This window comes from Felis catus, chromosome A3 (assembly GCF_018350175.1).
Source record: "Felis catus isolate Fca126 chromosome A3, F.catus_Fca126_mat1.0, whole genome shotgun sequence".
Lineage (NCBI taxonomy): Eukaryota > Metazoa > Chordata > Mammalia > Carnivora > Felidae > Felis > Felis catus.
The window spans coordinates 34603847-34622674 of record NC_058370.1 but is presented as its reverse complement, the minus strand read 5'-3'; the positions used below and the strand labels follow the sequence as shown (position 1 = coordinate 34622674).

Sequence of the window (18828 nt, the reverse complement as noted above, 5' to 3'; positions counted from 1 at the left end):
TTGCTTTTTAATTAGAGAGGGGATTCTTTTTTTTGTTAATTGAGTAATTTCAAAGGTTGTTTGGCAAAAGCATGTAACAGTGCTTCATGTGATATAACAACACACCAATAATTTCATAATCCTCCATCAGGTAATTCTTTAGTTTATGTGGGAAAGAAGTAGTTTGTCTTCATTTACTCTATGAGCAGGACCCTGGTTTCTCCCTCATAAGTCTTCTGAGGGATCTTGGAGGAAACTTAAGACCATAAAACCTTGAACCATAAAAAAAATCTATTCTAGTTCTTTAAGACAAGTGTACTGGCAAAGGGCTGAATCTTGGAAAAGGCACCTGGCCAACAGGCACCATGATAAGTAAATTAGTTTTGAAATAAGAACCATTCCATGTTTTTCAAGTTACTTGAGTTCCCATTACCAGAGAACATCTACAAACCAAATGGCAAATTAGTAGGGCTCATTATTCAAAAGACTACCTACATATTAAAATGTCCAAAATTTTCCATTGAAATAAATAAAGATTGCACAACAGACCATGGGGCTAGCTTAGGAAATCTACCGAATTACTAACAGATTGCTGTTCTTCTCTGTATTAAGCAATAACGTTCAATGCCTGTAAAAATTGTTATTTGTGTTATGCATACAGTTAATAAAAAGGGAGAGAACTGGTAGTGGGAAAGGGAGATGGGGAAACAAGTTCCTGTATGCAAAGGAAGACTTGGTTTCTTCCCTAGATTCAAGGGTTTCAAGAACTGTAAACCTTCAGAAACAACATTCTTACTGAGAACAAAAGTTGGTTTTGAAAAAAGAATCACAAAAATGTATTAATGCTTGAAATACACACTCAAAAACTACCGTCCCCCAAAAACTTTCAAATAATTATGTATTTGTTGGTAAGAATTTTACTCTAAACCATAAAAGAAATTGGCCATTGAGATGGAAACATACAAGAAAAGATAAATCACTGATTTGGTTAACCTTTTTTTCCCCACCAGGTATTGCTCTAGAATTTACATTTTAACTTAAAATTATTTTGAAATCTTTTTAAAAATGTTTTTTAATGTTTATTTATTTTTGAGAGAGAGACAGAGTGCAGGTAGGGGAGGGGCAGAAAGAGAGGGAGACACAGAATCTGAAGCAGGCTCCAGGCTCTGAGCTATCAGCATAGAGCCCAACTGACGCAGGGCTCGAACTCATAAACCATGAGATCATGACCTGAGCCGAAGTCATATGCTTAACTGACTGAGCCAGCCAGGTGCCCCTATTCTGAAATCTTTTAATTGATATACAATAGATATGCAGAGAAGTACACATACCATATATATATACAGAGGGATGAATTTTCGCTGACTAAACAGACCTTAGTAACCAGTATCCAGATCAAGAAACAAAATAAAACCAGTGTCCAGAGGCCCCGTTGGATGCCCTTCCATTCGTTTCTTCAAAGGTAACCATTTCCTGACCTCTAATTTCATAGGATAATTCTGTCTGTTTTTGTACTTTATATAAATGGAGTTATACAGTGGATTCTGTTTTTGTATTTGAGTTCTTTTACTCAACATTTTGTTTCTGAGCTGTGTCCATATTGGTGTGTGCAGTTGTAGAGTGTTATTGCTGCATATTAATCCATGGTGTGAATATACCACAACTAATGATGGCACTTGTCATCCAGTTTCCAATTTTTGGCCATTCTGTGTAGTGTTGCTCTGAGCAATTCTTGTGCATCTCTCTTGGTGAATATCTATACACGTTTCTGTTGGGTATATACCTAGGAATGGAATCCCTGGGACCGAGGGTGTGCATATGTTCAGCTTTTGCAAATACTGCCAGTTTTCCAAAGTGATTGTTCCAATGTGAGTTAAACTTTCCATTCAAGAACTTCCTAGATTCAAGCTTCAAGTTTCCTCCACTTACTCACCCTCCAATCAGGAGAGCCCTTTTCAGATTGCCAAGATTCTGATTAAAGCTAAAAAAGAAATCAGACTAAGTGACAAATAATTCAAAGGAAATGGGGTGACCACTTGAATTCTTTTCTCATCATCCGTAAAAATCTATTTCAACCTAAATCTAAAAGGAAAATTAATGATACTAAACATCACCTAGAAACTTTGATAGATAATTCAATTGCCTTTACCTTTTTACATTTTAAAAGAGATCTGTAAAATATGGATGAGTTGAATTGCCCAGAACTCTTCAGCATATCATCAATGAGAACATATTCAGTGAACATCTTGTGCCCAGACCCAAGTTAATGTTAAGGTATCATTGCCCTTGAGAAGCTTAAACTCATGCGGTCACTCCAAACATTTGGCCGATGTGGTAGACAGACCACAAAACCATACGGCTCCCACAAATGACCATGTCCTGGGGATATGTTCTGTGCCCTGTGAATATACAGCAAGAGGGGCTTTGCAGATAGATTAAGATTGAGCTGGGGAAGATTATCCTGGTTTATCCAAATGGGTCCAATGTAATGGTGTGAGTTCCTAAAAGCAAAGGACCTTTCTTGCCTCTGGTCAGAGGCAGGTATGATGACAGAAGTGAGATGGGACATTTCTGGCTTGAAACTGGAGGAAGAGACCATAAGCCAACAAATGTGGGTGGCCTCTGGAAGATGGAACAAGCAAAGAATAGGATTCTCCAGAGCCTCCAGAAAGGACAGCAGCCCTGCTGACAACTGGAGGTTGGCCCAGTGAGACCCATGTGGGCCTTCCTACTTACAGAACTGGAGATCATACATTTGTGTAGCTTTTTTTTGGTTCATCTATTTATTTTGAGAGAAAGAGAGAGAGAGAGAGAGAGAGAAAGAGAGAGAGAGAGAGAAAATGAGTGGGGGAGCGTCAGAGAGAGGAGAGAGAGAGAGAATCCCAACCAGGCTCCACACTGTCAGTGCAGAACCCGGAGTGGGGCTCGAACCCACAAGCTGCGAGATCATGAGCTCAGCCTAGGTCAGACGTTCAACTAACTGAGCCACCCAGTCCCCCCGCCATTTGTGTAGTCTTAATGAAGCCACCAAGTTTGCAGCAGAAACAGAAAACCCATACCATTTAAAAGTGTGTCCAAATAGGAATGTAAAATTCCTTCTAAGTTAAATTAGAGCAGCAATTCTTAAAACCACACGTAATAGGGAACAAGAGCCTGCCAACCCCTCACCGGCTCCTGGAGATGAGGGCTCAAACACGCTGGAGGAGTCACTGTACGTGTTGGAGGCTTGTTCTGAGAGCTTCTTTTTGCCACTTCCTTCTGATGACTTATGCGATTTCTTCTTATTTTTCACCAAAATTTTGTACATTAAATCCATAGGGCTTGGAAGAGGAACTCCAGATTCCAGCTAATGGAAAAGAAAAGCACCTTCCTTAACAATATTGTCCCTTTCTTTCAGACCCCCTCCCCAAACCCCCAGCACAGTGTTGGACACCAAGAGCTTCTAGATTATTAGTTACTACATTCATTACAGCTCATTAGACTATTCTAAGTGTGTGTCCTGCATGGGGGCTGCTTCATGGTTCTTTATTTTTTCATGAAAGGCATATTTTAATTACCGAACTCTTATTTTTCCACAACGAATCCCCATGAATCAGACCCACAGAAATGTACTGGGAGATTTGCTAACCCAAAGTTTTATGAGTTTTCTGATGGACCATAAGTCCAACCATTTTGGTTTGAGGCAGATAGGAAGGCTTTGTCCTGGATTTTCAAAAAAGGGAAGCCAATTAGTGTGGTGTCTGTCAGGAAGGGTGTCTGTCATATGGAAGCCTACAGAACCAACCTTTCAGATGAATTTTAAAAAGAGCAAACCCCCCATCTGGAACTAGGTAGTAAGCTGCACATGTCCTTGGCATCAGCCCAAGTGGGCTGGTGGTTTCACATTTCCTTGTAGCCCTGAGATTCGAGCTACCCTTATTTGCAAGCATTATTGCCAGTGTTTTCAAGCTTGCACATCTAATGGGAAAATCAATTTCCCATGAGATGGTTGTTAGATATTATATCAGAGATTATGTGTGCAAGTCCCAAGGTGAGTTATTTTTAGCAAGTCTAGTGAAATCCCCTAAACTGGTCCTTTATTCTTTGCTTACAACAAGTCTGGGGATCGGTATGAAATTGTGTAAGAATGTGTGGAGATGAGGAAAAAGGGTTGAAGAGGGGAAAGGCTACTTTAAGATGTTCCTACTGCTTTTCCTTCTCCAAAGCAGGGATGCTTGGCAATAGGAGGCCTGAGTTCTGTTCCACCAAAAGGCACATGCAAGGGAGTGAAGAGTGGATGCAGGGCCAGGTGGGGATCTCATTGTACCACCTGCAATGTCCCATTTTGCTGAACCATGTCTCTCAAAGGGTGTAACGAGGTTCCATGGGAGATGATCAGAACCCTGTCTGGCCCGGAATGTCTCCATGAAAGATATTTGTGATTCTGGGAATTCTGTAGTCCTGCCGGTCACGTCAGGCAGTGGGGGAGGGAGAAGACAGTGAGCAGAGGAAGAGGACAGATGCATGTCTTCCACCCTCAGTGGGGCACACTGCCGGTTTCCTCCTGGTCAGGCTTCATTATCAACTCAATTAATCTTCCCGAGAAACACAAACTTGGAAAGGATGTAAGGAAGTCTCCCCCTAACTCCAGTCATTAATATGTACATTCCTTCAGCGATAAACCTTGAAACTGCTTACTGGGTATTTTTCCAGTGGTTCCATGAGAAGAGCATCTCCAAAGATCAGTCGGCAATACTCTGCCATCTTGGCTTGCTGCTTTGGGCTAAAGGAAATGAGAAAAAAAGCAAGCAAGGGGGCTTATTTAAAGGGGTTGGACATGATTATTTTGTGTTATTAATTACAAAAAGAAGTGATTTCTTCAACTTACCCTTCAAGACCAATATGTATCACTCTAAACCCCTTGTTTACTATCCTGACTTCTGTGAATTTGAATACCACATGCAGAGAGACAGTGAAGGCTATTCGTATGGCTAGCCTCCATAGACACAGATGGAGAGGACAGCAGGTCATTTGCCAGTCACTGGATTCTTGAATGCCCCAGAATTATGGGCTCAGTCCCTTTTGTTCAATTTCCTGATTCTAAGTCAAATGCAAGATGCTTGGGGGCAGACCTCAGCCATGACTCCATGTGAATTCTTGATTGAGATTTGTCTAACCCACAAAGAGCTAGCTGTAAAGGAATGTTTTTAAGGAGGTGAGGGAGGAGAGGAAAGGAAAGGAGAGAGGCAGACAAGGAGGGAGGGAGGAAGAAAGAGAGAGGAAGAGAGAGAGAGAGAGAGAGAGAGAGAATCTTAAAACACAGAAGGGCAGTCAAGCCAAAGTGTGTTCACTTGGGAGGGGATTCTGGAGGGAAGATAAGAAGCAGACACCATGAGGAAAGGTGTCTGCAACTCTTATGTGCATAATAGGGCAGCAGAGGTGGTGTGAGCTTGACTAAGTGCTGGTAAGAATCTGATCTGAAAGAGAAAGGCTGGAGCTGTAGGGCTTGCTGAACTGAGCTCCAGGCTCTCAACCACTCTGGATCTATAAAATGAGGATAATCACAGTTCTTGGAAAAGGACAGAGGATGCCAAGAAGATGAAGCAGAGTAATGGATGCAGATGCCTTTGAGGCGTTAGGAGAGTGGGGCGAATGTAAGAGGATCCAGAGTTACCAGGCAGCACCCACCAGCTAGACTGGGCAACTTGCAGGCTGGCTAACACATAAACACAGTCGGTACGAGGGAATATCTGCCATCTTTCAATACTCCTGCTTCCTTTGACCTTTTAAAAAGCAATAATATTTTTTTTCTCGTTCTGTAGAATGTTAAGTATCATTATAAAGGTATCCAATTCCATTGGGTTTTATGGACTGTGAGTTTGATCTACAGGCTGTCAAACTTGATTTCCAATAGTTGCCTCTACATGCTGCAATGTTAATACATTTTCACAAAACTGGGATTGCAGTAAGAATAAGTAAGTTAAGCCTGGATCATGGACTCCCTGCCCCACCCCACCCTAGACGGGGGATGTTCTAGGGATTCAAATTGCATTGCAATGGTCCCTAGGGAAAACCACTATATCCTTTTTAAAAGGCATATATTTTGGGGGTCAAATGAGTTCTCTGGGTTTCAACTAGAAGCCAGAGGTCACTGCTTCATTGAAACTGCAGGGAGAGGCAAAGAAGAGGTTCACAGAACTTGCCAAACCCTGTACAACACCCCCCCCCCCACTTGCTCATTGTCCTTTCTTGACCTGGAGGAGACTTTATTGTGTGGCCTGTGTGGTCCTCAGAATATTCCTCACCAGTGTCAAGGAGAGAGGGAAACCTGCCAGTCAGAGAATGGATCGTGAAAAGCGTAGGGGTAGTTGTTTCAGAACAACTCATTAGAGGCTGGGGAGCAAGCAGAGAAGTAGCTGATTTGGCAGAGCAGCCCCGGGCATCTGTTCAGATGCTGTTGCTCAAAGGATAACGAGCCCAGGGGCTCAACCAAGCCTACAGGTTCCTCAGCTGAAGCGGAGACAAGTCCATCTATGCCGGGCCCGCATGCTCCAGGCTACACAGAAGAAACTGTCCAAACCCACTGACTTTCACGGAATGGCACTACCATGTGTCACAGAGCTTTGCTATTCCAAGTGTGGCCCATGGACCGGTAGCATCCACAGCCCCTGAAGCTGGTCGGAAATGCAGATTCAAGGCCTCCAATGCAGAATCTAAGTCAGAATCTCTGGGGAAACAGGACTCGGGGGTCTTCACAAACCCTCTAGGCGATTCTGATGCACCCTCAAGTTTGAGAACTGTTCTGATAGAGTAAAAAGAGTCAACAGGTGCTGATGTAGCTGCTGTTTTTCTAGAGTATTGGAACTTGGGGTTCCTTTGATCAGAGACTTGCAGTAAAGAGGGAGAATTTCACCTCAATGCCCTGTTTTAGGATTTTGAGGGGAGCCACATTTTCATCAGTGGAGGGATTTTGAGGTGATGTTCCAGGTGTTGCTAAGCAGGTAGCAGGCAGAGTCCTCTGTCCTTTGTCAGGCCGTCCCCAAACCAGGCTTTAGGAAGGATTTTGCTGGAGCAAAATCTGACTTTATTCCAGTAAAGAATCACTGAGCTGTTAGTGCTGCAGGTGTTGGGGCCTAGGGCCAAGTCCTGATTCACTGAATTGGGAGAGGACTCCTGGAACCTGCATTGGTAACAAGCCTGTGGGTAGTTCTGACATGGATAGTTCCACAGTGTTTAAGGTAACACTCTGACACTTCACCCAAATAACCCGAGGTCTTAAGAAAATGTTGCTTCCTCGGCAGCATCGGTATGGGGCCTGAGATTATGGATTTCTTTTTTTTCCTTTTAAGTGAACTCTACCCCCACCATGGGGCTCAAATTCATGCCCTGAGATCAGGATTTGCATGCTCTATCAACTGAGCCAGCCAGCCGCCCCAACTCTGCATTTCTGACAAGCTCCTCAATGATGAGGCTGCCGCTGGCCCGCAGATTAACCACACTCCAGGAAACAAGGATCTAAGTCTGACCTAGACATTTTAAAATCTACCTCAAGATCTACTGAAATGAAGAGAACAAGAGGCAGTTTTCCAAGAAGAAGTAATATGTGCTACTTGGTAATCAGGCTATTCACGTTCTCCCCAAACTCACACTCCCACCTGACAGGGAACGGACTTAGAGCAGAGAGCAAACTGAATAGAAAAAGAGGAAAACAAAGCAACTTTGTGGGTCAGAGCTGTGGAAGTAAAAGACATTCACACTGCAGTTACAGAGCAAGAATAAAAAATTCCTGAAGCACTCAGAGCATCCACATCAGCTACCACGGAGATGAAGTGACAGGAAATACTCACAAATGCATTTGGAGTTTGGGCTGTAGCAGGCACATCTGGATATATGAAATACCCCTAAAATGTAGGAACCTGGCCAGGTGGTCAGTTTTCTGACAAAGGAATGCACCCCATGAAATGTCATGGTGTAAACCCCCCACGTTGAACTAAACCAACCTCCTTCTCTATAGATGAGGAAGCTCTTACCCACGGAGATTAAGGACCTTGTCCAAAATCTCACATTATCTGTGGCTGAACCAGAACTAGGGGTTACTTCACTTGAATTCAGTATAGAATTCTTTTAATGAAAATGCTAGCTTACAAATTAGGTGGAGGATCGGAGCTGGCTAGGGCCTTTTTTTTTTTTTTTTTTAAGATTTTGAAGTCTCATTTCTCCAAATTCAAAATCAGGTGTGGGAGTGCAGCTCAGGAATCTGCATTTTATGGGATTCTGATATAGCAGGGGGAGAAGGAGAAGTTGCCAGCAGCTCATGGCAGACTTCCCTTTGTTGTCCACAGATAGGTAATTTCAAGTATTTGGAGAGAAAACCAGAAAATCTAGTGGATTTCTTCCTTTCTTCCTGTGTGAGTTTCTTTTGTAACCTGAACCAGAGTTCTGAATCTGGCATTTTGTATATGCAGCACACAGGAAAATAAAATGGTCCACTAGAAATGGCAAGCAGGTTGCAGATGTTTTTGGGAAGTGTGTCCCAGGGTCACTGGGTTGAGCAGGATTCGGAGATTAATTTCTAGGGTTAGTAGGAAATAGGGCTGCAAGTGAAGAACGATGTCTGCCGCTGGGTTCAGCAATGAGGTGAGTGGCCCACATGTCAAGCACAGGGTTGTACCAGCAAAGGGAAAGCTTATAACTTTTCTTTGGGTGTGTGAGTCCTCCCAGGAGAGGACTGAAGCAGAGCAATTTTGATATGTGAAGCTCAAGGCAATGGAAACGTGAAGCAAACAACTGTCTCTCATGAGAGACTCCAGGATCTTAGCATTTCACTGCCATCAGATTATCTCGATGGTTTGGGGTAAATATCATGGTGTCCTTGGTTTTCTTTTGTTACATATGAATTATTAATAAACTTTTAATAGCTAAATTTCTCATTTTGTAAACCAGAAAGGGCAGTATTGTACTATCTTTTGGCTTTTGTGTACAATGCAGGGATTCGTTTTCAAGCCCTGTTTTGGTTCTCTGTATGTTTGATGTTGAAAACCACAAAAAATATCCTGTGGTTAAGGGTCACAAACCACATAAAAGTGAACAGTTACAGGCAGTTGCCTTGTGGATGCTCTGGTTGCCTTAATTCAATGTTTTGAAGGCTCCTGATGTATCTGCTTAGGCACAGGGATAGTGTTGGTTAAGTGTGTGAGTTTTGAAGCCAGACCAACCAGGTGTGAATCCTAGCTCTGTCACCTCTTAGCGGCATGGCCTTGGGTAAGTTACTCATTCTCTTTGGGGATGAGTTCCAACATCTGTGAAATAGGGATTATCATAATAATATTTATTCTTAGGAGCACCTGGGTTTGTGGTGAGGGTCACATGAACTTATATCTGGAAGGCTGCTGGGCACAGAATATAAATTCAATAAATATTAGCTGTTATGTTTCTGGTGGTAGTGGTTGTTGATACCTCTCTGGTTACCTTATAGGAAAGTTCAATGAAGCAGATGTGAGAATCAAGAATGGAACTATAGCTTTTCATCTTGTCTAGTTTATACAAAAACATTTCTCGCAGAAAATAAATGTGCTAGATTTAGAGATATTTCTCTAAAAAGGACGTAATACATCAACAGGTCTGGGAACGACAGTGCCTGAAAGAAGGCGCTGAAGCACTGTTAGAGCTCAATTACAAACGGACTGGCTGAGATGAGAAAATGCTCATGCGCAAGTCAGAGCTGTCACAGCAAATGAGGTATTAAATACAGCAACGAAAGAGGCGCTCCCTTTAGTTCCAAGAGAAATAGCAGTGAAACAATCAATTATTTTCTCTTCAATTGACCCTCAGAAGTGTTAGAAAAACTATCTGCCAAATGATTAAATCATTCGTTGGATGACTGTTTCCCAGTGAAACAGAACCAAGAGCTGGTAAATGTAATATGGATTTCCTCAGGGCAGACTAGAAATACAGATAATTATAAAATTGGTTACTTCAGAGTAAGGTCTCTCTCCATGTATACATTAACAAATAATCACATTTAAGTACTTGGAAATTCCTCAAGCTGAAATTCGTGCATGACCAAACTGTTTCTTTTAAGATTTTAGTGAATTCTTAAATAACTGGTGAGTTAATGCATGTGTCACAAACTAGTTGGAAAAAGGGAATCAATAAGTGATCTGGGAAAGACTTTCAATAAGAAGGGGGGGGAAGGAAACTGTGAGCCAAATTGGGACAGGTGCTGTTGGCTTTTAGTTGAGAAATCTAGCTTAGGTCATTGAAATGAAAGAGAGGGCTTCACAAATATTCTTTTGAGCAATGGTATACACTATACCAGTCTTCAGACATTAATTCCATGGGCTAGAATTTTAGTTTCTTGAATTTTGATTCAATACAAAGAAGACTCTTTCATTTTGGAGCACTTTAAATTGGGCAACTATAGGGTAAACTAATACCCACATTTTAGATATAAATGTGTCTTACTCTGGTATTTTGTGATAAAATGAATATAAAAGACTTTAGGCAAACTATCTTTTCTTTGTGTGGCTTAGCAATAAACGCAAGCTATTTTGAAATAGGAACAACTCACAAATATTAGCAAACAAGGGCAACCAATGGGAAGACGAAAGAGGGAGCATTTGGTGGTCTGAGTTCTGCATAAGTGCAGGTGACAGAATAGAATTTATAGCTTTCCCTCCACCAGCTTCAGCTTGTATGGAACTGGTCATTTTCATGTGGCAAAATGGACTACAAATTTGCACGCAATAGAAGGAGCTAATGAAGGAGGATTATAAAAGTGGCCCATTGAAATAGAGACATGTATTATTCCCCTGCATTGCAAAAAGAGGAGTCCTTAATTTAAAATCCTATTGTGGCCTGAAAAAAGATTCCACAAGTCCAGTGGATTATTATGTTAATGAGATTTGAATGAATGAATCCCATCATATGCAGATGAAAACATGACACTTCAGATATAAAATAATTGAGGAACACCATTAATAATATCAAATGGTCTTAAATCTGATGAACAATTATTAAACATGCCCTATTTGGGAAAAAGGCTCCCCATTGAATGTGTGGAATACTTACGAATCTACGTGGTTCTCAAATGAAAGCAGAATTGGAAAAGGTGACGTCTTAAATGCACACTCAGCAATTGCTTCTATCACTTCCTAAAAATGAGAACACATGTATATTCAATATGCCAGAATGCTAATGTGTATATACATTTTCCCTTAATGTGGCTGCCTTTTTCATTCATAGAATTGTATGGAATGGCCTGAAATCACCAGAAGGCATTGCAGGAGCTGCCAAACTATACATTTTCTGACTCTGGACTTAAAAAAGTGGGAAGAAAGAAGACTGATTTGGTGGAGGGGGAGACACAATTGTAAAAGAGAACAATTCTTCTATTTGCTAGTTATATTTAGGTATTTTTCTTTTTTTAAAACATTTTTTTAATGTTTATTTCTGAGACAAGAGAGAGACAGAGCATGAGTGGGGGAGGGGCAGAGAGAGAGGGAGACACAGAATCAGAAGCAGGCACCAGGCTCAGAGTTGTCAGCACAGAGCCCGATGCGGGGCTCGAACTCACAAACCGTGAGATCATGCGCGAGCTAAAGTCGGTCGGTCAACCGACTGAGCCACCCAGGCGCCCTATATTTAGTTATTATTCTTATGAAAGAAATCTAATCACATTATAAAAAATTTGGACTAGAGAAGGCAATAGTTTTCACCCATAAACTCACCCTGGGAGCCAAACGACTGTTGGCATTTGGTTATATTTACTTCTAGTGGGTTTTTCATTTATTAGTATAACTTGGTTTTCATTATAGTAAATAGTCTACTTGTATTTTTTAAGCATTGTTTTTGAGATATCACTTTACTTAAAAGCAACCATTTAAAGTGTACAATTGAATGGTTTTTATTATATTCACAGAGTTGTGCAACCATCATCCCCAACTAAATTAGAAGATTTTTATCACCCCCAAAAGAAGCCATGTACCCATTAGCAGTCACTCCCTATTTTCCCATCCCCCTCCCATGCACCTGCCCAAGGCAGCCACTAATATACTTTCTGTCTCCATAGATTTGCCTATCCCAAATATTTCATATAAATGGAATCATACAGTATGTGGCCTTTTCCATTCTGGCGTCTTTCACTTAGCATGCTTTCAAGGTTCATCCATGTTGTAACATGTATCAGTACTTCATTCCTCAACCTGTGTATTTTAAAAAATGTGTATGTCATAAGGTTTAAAATCTGTATAAAATTCTAGGGACTAGTAGTATTAATTGATTTAACCATTACCCAACTGTTGGACAGACATATTTAAAGAGCTATCATTCAGATAGTTCTACAAAGAACATCTCCATTTTTTCCCCTAGTATTTTCAATTATTTTCTGGGAATGGATTCTCAGAAAGGAAATTATTGAATTAAAGGATATGCATATTTTTATAGTCTCCTACATTTGTCCAAATTATTTTTAATCTTTGGTTGCATAGAGTAATGTATGAAGGATCAGATTTCGATGCATATCCACCAGCTTTGGGCATCAGTTTTTCAGTATGTTTTCCTTATTGAACTTGTATACTCATGCCTTTGTCTTTTAGTTGCATTTAATCTTTTCATAGTCTCTTTTCAAGTAAGAATTTCCACTCTCATTCCATATGCCCAAGACTTCTCCACTATCTTCTCTACCTCCCTTAAACAATGCATAGCTTTCTTGATATCCATGTGAGAGAGCCATTTCCCTGGCCGCAGAGTATAAATAAGACTTTCTAATTCTGTACTACATTTGCATGTATCTTCTGAGATGAATTTCCCTGTACGGAGCAAAAGAATCACTCTCACTGTTTCTTAGAAGTGAATTCACAGATTGCCTTTCATACATTATCAGTTTAACTTTTATGATAGTTGATGCCATCAAAAATAAGTGCACTATAAATAGCAAGCAACACCAAGACGTGAAATTCTTGATTTATTTGAGCAGAAGCTTCAGATTCAAACAGGCTTGCATCTGAATCTTACTTCTTGGCTTTACAAACTGTGTGACCTTGGCAAAAATGATTTAATGCCTCTGTGCATTGGCTTGCTGATATGTAAATTTTTTTTTCAACGTTTATTTATTATTTTTGGGACAGAGAGAGACAGAGCATGAACGGGGGTGGGGCAGAGAGAGAGGGAGACACAGAATCGGAAACAGGCTCCAGGCTCTGAGCCATCAGCCCAGAGCCTGACGCGGGGCTCAAACTCCCGGACCGCGAGATCTTGACCTGGCTGAAGTCGGACGCTTAACCGACTGCGCCACCCAGGCACCCCTGCTTGCTGATATGTAAAGTGAAGGTGATAAGCCTCAGTCCACAAGCTTGTTGTGAGGATGCAGGGAGAAAAAGGAAAGGACCCATCTCATGATGAGCATCTATTCTCAGATCAACTCAGGTTACTTACCTTGCTGGTGCCTCCCTCCTTACCTTAAACTTTCCCTCTTAGACTCTTATTAATAAAAATAAGAGTTGCCATTAAATGAGCATTTATTAGGGTGCCCAGTTGGCTCAGTCAGTTGAGCATCCGGCTTTGGCTTGGGTCATGATTTCACAGTTCATGGGTTGGACCGCTGTGTCAGGCTTTGTGCAGACAGGGCGAAGCCTGCTTCGGATTCTCTGTCTCCCTCTCTCTTTGCCCCTCCCCTGCTCATACACACACACATACACACTCTCTTTCTCTCTTTTAAAAATGAAAAAACATTTAAAAAATGAGCATTTATTATGTTCCAGACACATATTTTAACTCATGCTATAAGCATTCTCTAAGGAAAACATTATCCACCATTTTACAGATTGTAAAATGGAGGTTCAGAGATATTAGCCAATTTGCCCAGGGTCACAAAAAGGAGAATCCAAGAAACCCCAGGAAAATATATCTGACTCTAGACTTTATGCTCTTAACTATTGCAGTAACTCTCATGAAGCCAATGATCTTAACCACCAAAGATCAAAGCTGTAAAAAGAACTGCAAATAGATATTATAAAGAAAGTAGGTGTTGAGTGTGAATAAAAAAGGAGCTAGATTTTGTTGATTTCATAAGTTTGGCCCCATTGTATCAGTTAAATGCAAAACATATTAGAGCCATTCTTGACTTCTCTCTTTCTCTCATATCTTCTAATTCATCAGCAATCCAGTCCCAAATTTATCCAGAATATAATCACATCTCAGCACGTCTACCTCTATAATCCTGACCCCAAAATCTTTGCAATAACTGCTGTTGTAGATTTCATCATCATTACCACAGAGTCACTATCCTTTCCTGTGAGATCTGTTGGCAATAGACATGGCCATGCCCTTTGTTTTGGCCAGTGAAAAGTGTGTGAAAATGACCGGCTGAACATGGTATCTTTAAGAGCCATCATGTGATTCTGCCATTTCTCTTTCTCCTCTGCCATGAGCCCAGTGATATTACACGTTGGGCTGTTCTTTCCACATGGATTGTGGACAATATTCATCTGAGCAACAGCCATCATCTAACCTGAGTGAGAAAACCACTGAGTGGCTCTAAACCACTGAGATTCTGGGGGTTCTTTTATTGCAGCAAAACCTAGCAGAGGCTTCTATGTTTACCCCCTGCATTACATATCACAGCCACAGCGATTGCTCTTAAACATGAGTCAGATGATTTTACTCCTTTGGAGTAAAACTTTCATCGGCCTTCCATTTCACAGAGTGAAATCCAAATTCCTTATTAGATCTGGCACCTGCTATCTCTCTAAATTCACCACATTTCCTTTCCCATTGCTCACCCAGATATAATCCATTGATCTTTTCTTGCTTTTCCTCAAATACACCAGGCATGATTTTATCTCTGTTCATCTCTTTCATTTATTTGTTCATCTCTGTTATTTCTGTTAGGAACATTCTTATCTGAAAACAAAGCTTACTCCCTTATTTTTGGGTTGGTGGTCTTTTCTCAAATGTCATGTTACTAAAGTGTTTTTCCACCACCCTGCTGAAAATAGCATACCTTAGCCCCCTCTTTCCTTCAATACTTACTTATGTTGCCTTAAAGGGCATGTCTCCATGTACCATATTGTGTATTTATTTTTGTCTATTTCTTTCCACTAGACTATTAAGAGCATTTCTTTCCACTAGCTTCTTGAGAGTAAGCACTCAGTTTGCTCCATGACTCTGTTCCTAAGGCTTAGGAAGTGCTAAGGCATATTCTAGACACTCACTAAATATTTTCAAATAAATGAATGAATTCTTAACATTCTTAACAGAAGAGAAGTATCATTTATTTAGTTGTGTTCCAATTCAGTCTTCTATTGACTATTTCAGAGGTCAGCATACTTTCTATAAAGGGTGAGAGAGTACATAGTTTAGGCTTTGCTGGCCATATGATTTTTATGGCAACTATTCAACTCTGCCTTTGTAGACTCAAAGCAGCCATGGACGATATGTAAAGCACATATGGATGTGCTTATGTTCCAACTAAACTTAACTTATAAAAATAGGGGGTAGGTTGAATGTGGCCTGTGGAAGGTAGGCAGTCAACCCCTGGACTAGTGTGATCATTGGCATAAGCAAAGCTTAAAATCCAATGTAACCACAGGCAAATCTAATTTTTATTAAAGAAGTTTGAATATTCATTCCATACACAATAGCTCAGTTAACTTGAACAATTTCATGGCCAAAATTTCCAATCAAGGTTGAGTGCTGCATTAAAGAAAAAAATCTTTCAAATATAAAAGTAAATAAAAGTGTAATCAGTCTTTGATAACTTTCCGAGGATGACTGTTGCCTTTGGCTATTTGAGAATCACTGCAACTGCCTTCGTTAATGAAGTTTGATTGTAGAAGTGGCCCATCAGGTCAATTTGGGCCAATGAGAGTCAGGCCTGAAGGTGAGAACCCCTCTCTCTTAGGGTGTTTTGCCTCTGGCCAAGGGCCTGTCTCTGTTTACATTTGGCAAATGAAATGTGAGTGTTTTTCTGGGCCTGCGACTTGTGAGGACTTTGTGCCTCCCTCCAACTTCCTGGCTCCCTGGGTCTGGTTCTCTCTTCCCACAGCTAGGCTGCTGAGATGACCTGAACCACAGCTGGGCTCTGGGGGTTCCTAGACCATCCAATCTGTGTCTCCTATTTCTCCTCTTTGCCTGCCTCAGACATCCTGGTCTTGTGCCCTTGACTTAGGACACATTTCTCAGCTCCCACTGGGCTTCTAACAAAGGCTGGGATGTATTTAGTTTGAACTTTGGGTTCCTTCCTGGAAGTGAAGTGAATACCAGGGGTTTTGTGTGGAGGCCATCTACAGCCTCTACCATAGCAGCCTTACAAATGACTTCATTAACCCCCAACCCTCACCCTGATTTATAAGAATTCTTTGCATATATAATACCACAACCATTAATTTAGAGAAACAAAAGCTAAAGTGTGGCCTTTATATTTCAACCATAATGTCAATATCTGACACAGAGCACTCACTACTTGCTATACGTGGTTCTAGGCAATGTCTGTGTATTGAGTAGGGTCACTGAATGCGTACAAGAACCCTAGAAGGTAAGCGCTATTGTCATTTCCATTCTGCTCCTAAGAAAGAGAACAGGTCTGACAGGGGAGCTTCTCCAAGATCTTGTGGCCAGTCCAAGGGAGAGCTGGTATCTGAACCCTGGCACCAGCTCCAGAACTGCATTCTTAACGTCTACAGTCTCCTTTCTCTTTTCCTCCCATCCTCTCCCCCTCCTTCTGTCCACCTCTCTCCACCTCTACCATAACTTTAGCCACCAGCTTAGGGAACCTTTTTTGAACCTTCAAAGCCAAAGAAAACATTTACTAGATTTCATCTAATAATTTTAGCTGGGAACACCTGAAAAATCTCGAAGTTCTTCTATAGAACTTTCATTTTTTATGGCTTTGGAATATTTTGTATGGTGTGCATGATTATCAAGGATGAGAAAACCAGTCATAGGCTTTAAGTTTTGTTCTTACATATGAGCTATCATTAGTGGACACTGGATGTGAAAGTACCTTACTGCTCAATTGCTCCTTATTGAGCCAAAACTGTTTTTCAGGGACTTCTAACACTGGATTCAATAATCTATAAACCATATGGCTCAATTACTAACCTACAGTGGGGAAAACTGCCCTTGAAATCCTTTATCCCTGACAGACAACAGCAGGATGTATTTGGATATCCATTTTATGTGAGCATTTATGTAGCTGTTAAATTGCATCCGAAATTATTATTTTTCTCAGAGCTTTATTTTCAGAAATGCTCGATTTAACCACATACTCAAATTGAATATATTTTCATCATCTATTTTATCACATTACCAACTTTTCCATCTTATACAATTGCTGGTAACACAGACACTGCCTGAGGGGAGAAAGAGGAGCAGTTTGGGGATGAAGGAGCCCGGGGGTGGTGGTGGTCAGTGTGGGGAGAAAGAAGATTGAGTGGGAGCACAAAGAATGCAGACCAAGTGGCGAATTATTATGTCATGACCATCAGAAAGGCTAAGGCAATGAGGCAAGGAACTAGAACAGCAGATATATGAGATAAATAATAAATAAATCTGGAGTGCAAAATAAAAAGTCCTCCATGAAGACACTGAATTATAGCATGTCCCTTTCCCCAGAACATAACCTTTTATTTTGGCCCATATAATAAATAAGCAGTAAATGCCAATAGGAACTTTTGCTTTTGGGGATAGATCACACAGAAGTTTCTCAGATTACATAGATTGAGAGTAGATAAACGGTAATGACATAAAAATGATGAACTTTTGTAATCAGTTTATTTTGCTGCTGCAATATGTGCTTTGGCTACAGAACACAGTCTAATTGCACCATGAAGGGCAAGTCCAAATAAATGGGATAGCTAAAAGTGGCAAACATTTGGAGAATCTTTTCACTGCCCACCAATATATCATACATGGAATGTCACACGTGAAAATGGAGAAAGACCAAATTCATTTATCCGATGAACAGAGGCAAGGAAGAAAATAGAAAGCTGTGCTGTAATTTGTCTTTTTGCTTTGGGATGGGAAGATTCATTTAAAAAAAATACACATTTATTGAGCACCTACTATACGCAAGATTCTTTTCAAAGTGCTTGGGATGGATCAGGGAACATAACCAAGAGTTCTATCTTTGTGGTGCTTACATGCTAGTAGAAGGAGAGAGACAATGAACAAAAAGCATAATCATTAAGGAAATTAAGCAGAGTGGCAGGAGGGGATAAAGTGCCACTTGGTAAATAGAAAAAATAAAGTGGTGGTGGGGAGTGTATCAGGAGTGTGGGAGTGGGCAAGGTGGCTTGTTAAGGTACTAAAGAGAGTAGTCCCAATATGCCTCACTGAGAAGGTGGCATTTGAGAAAGACTTCAAAGAGATAACAGGTGAGCCATGCAGATACCTTGGGGAAGAACATTCCGGGAAGAGGCCAAGAACCTGTGCAAAGGCTGTGATATGGGACTTGCCTAGCATGGTCAAGCAATAGCAAAGCCCAGTAGAGTTGTAGCCAAGTGAGTGACGGGGAAAGTGGTAATGGGGGATGGATCACACAGGATCTTGTCCCCCATTTCTCTTTTACCCTTTCTTACAATGTCACATACACAGTGGTTTCTGGAAAACCAGCCTACCTACCAACAATCATGCAGAGCAGGCTGGGACTTATGGTGAGGCAAGTGGGGGGCCTCAGGGCAAAATGTAAAGACACACTCATTGTTAGGTGACAAGTCTGCATGTACATGACACTGAGAGCAAATGCTTCCTTAAATTTTGCATGTGAGGTACCTCACAAGTCTCACCCCAGTACTACCTAGTCCTTATTCAGAGAATTCCTGCTCTGTATATTTGTGTACAAAACAGGTTGGCATCTCTACTACCCACAGC

At 41.0% G+C, this 18828-nt stretch overlaps 1 protein-coding gene across 3 annotated transcripts in view; it reads right to left on the bottom strand.

Annotated features, from left to right (window-relative positions):
- The window catches only part of PLCB1 (phospholipase C beta 1), a 695993-nt gene that overhangs the window by 152030 nt on the left and 525135 nt on the right, over positions 1–18828 (bottom strand). For all 3 annotated transcript variants that reach the window (XM_023251450.2, XM_023251452.2, XM_023251451.2), the window contains exons 12-14: positions 11029–11111; positions 4657–4741; positions 3148–3325 (exon numbers count right to left, since the gene is read on the bottom strand). In XM_023251450.2, coding sequence (XP_023107218.1) covers positions 3148–3325; positions 4657–4741; positions 11029–11111 — 346 coding nt within the window. The remainder of the gene's footprint in view (positions 1–3147; positions 3326–4656; positions 4742–11028; positions 11112–18828) is intronic.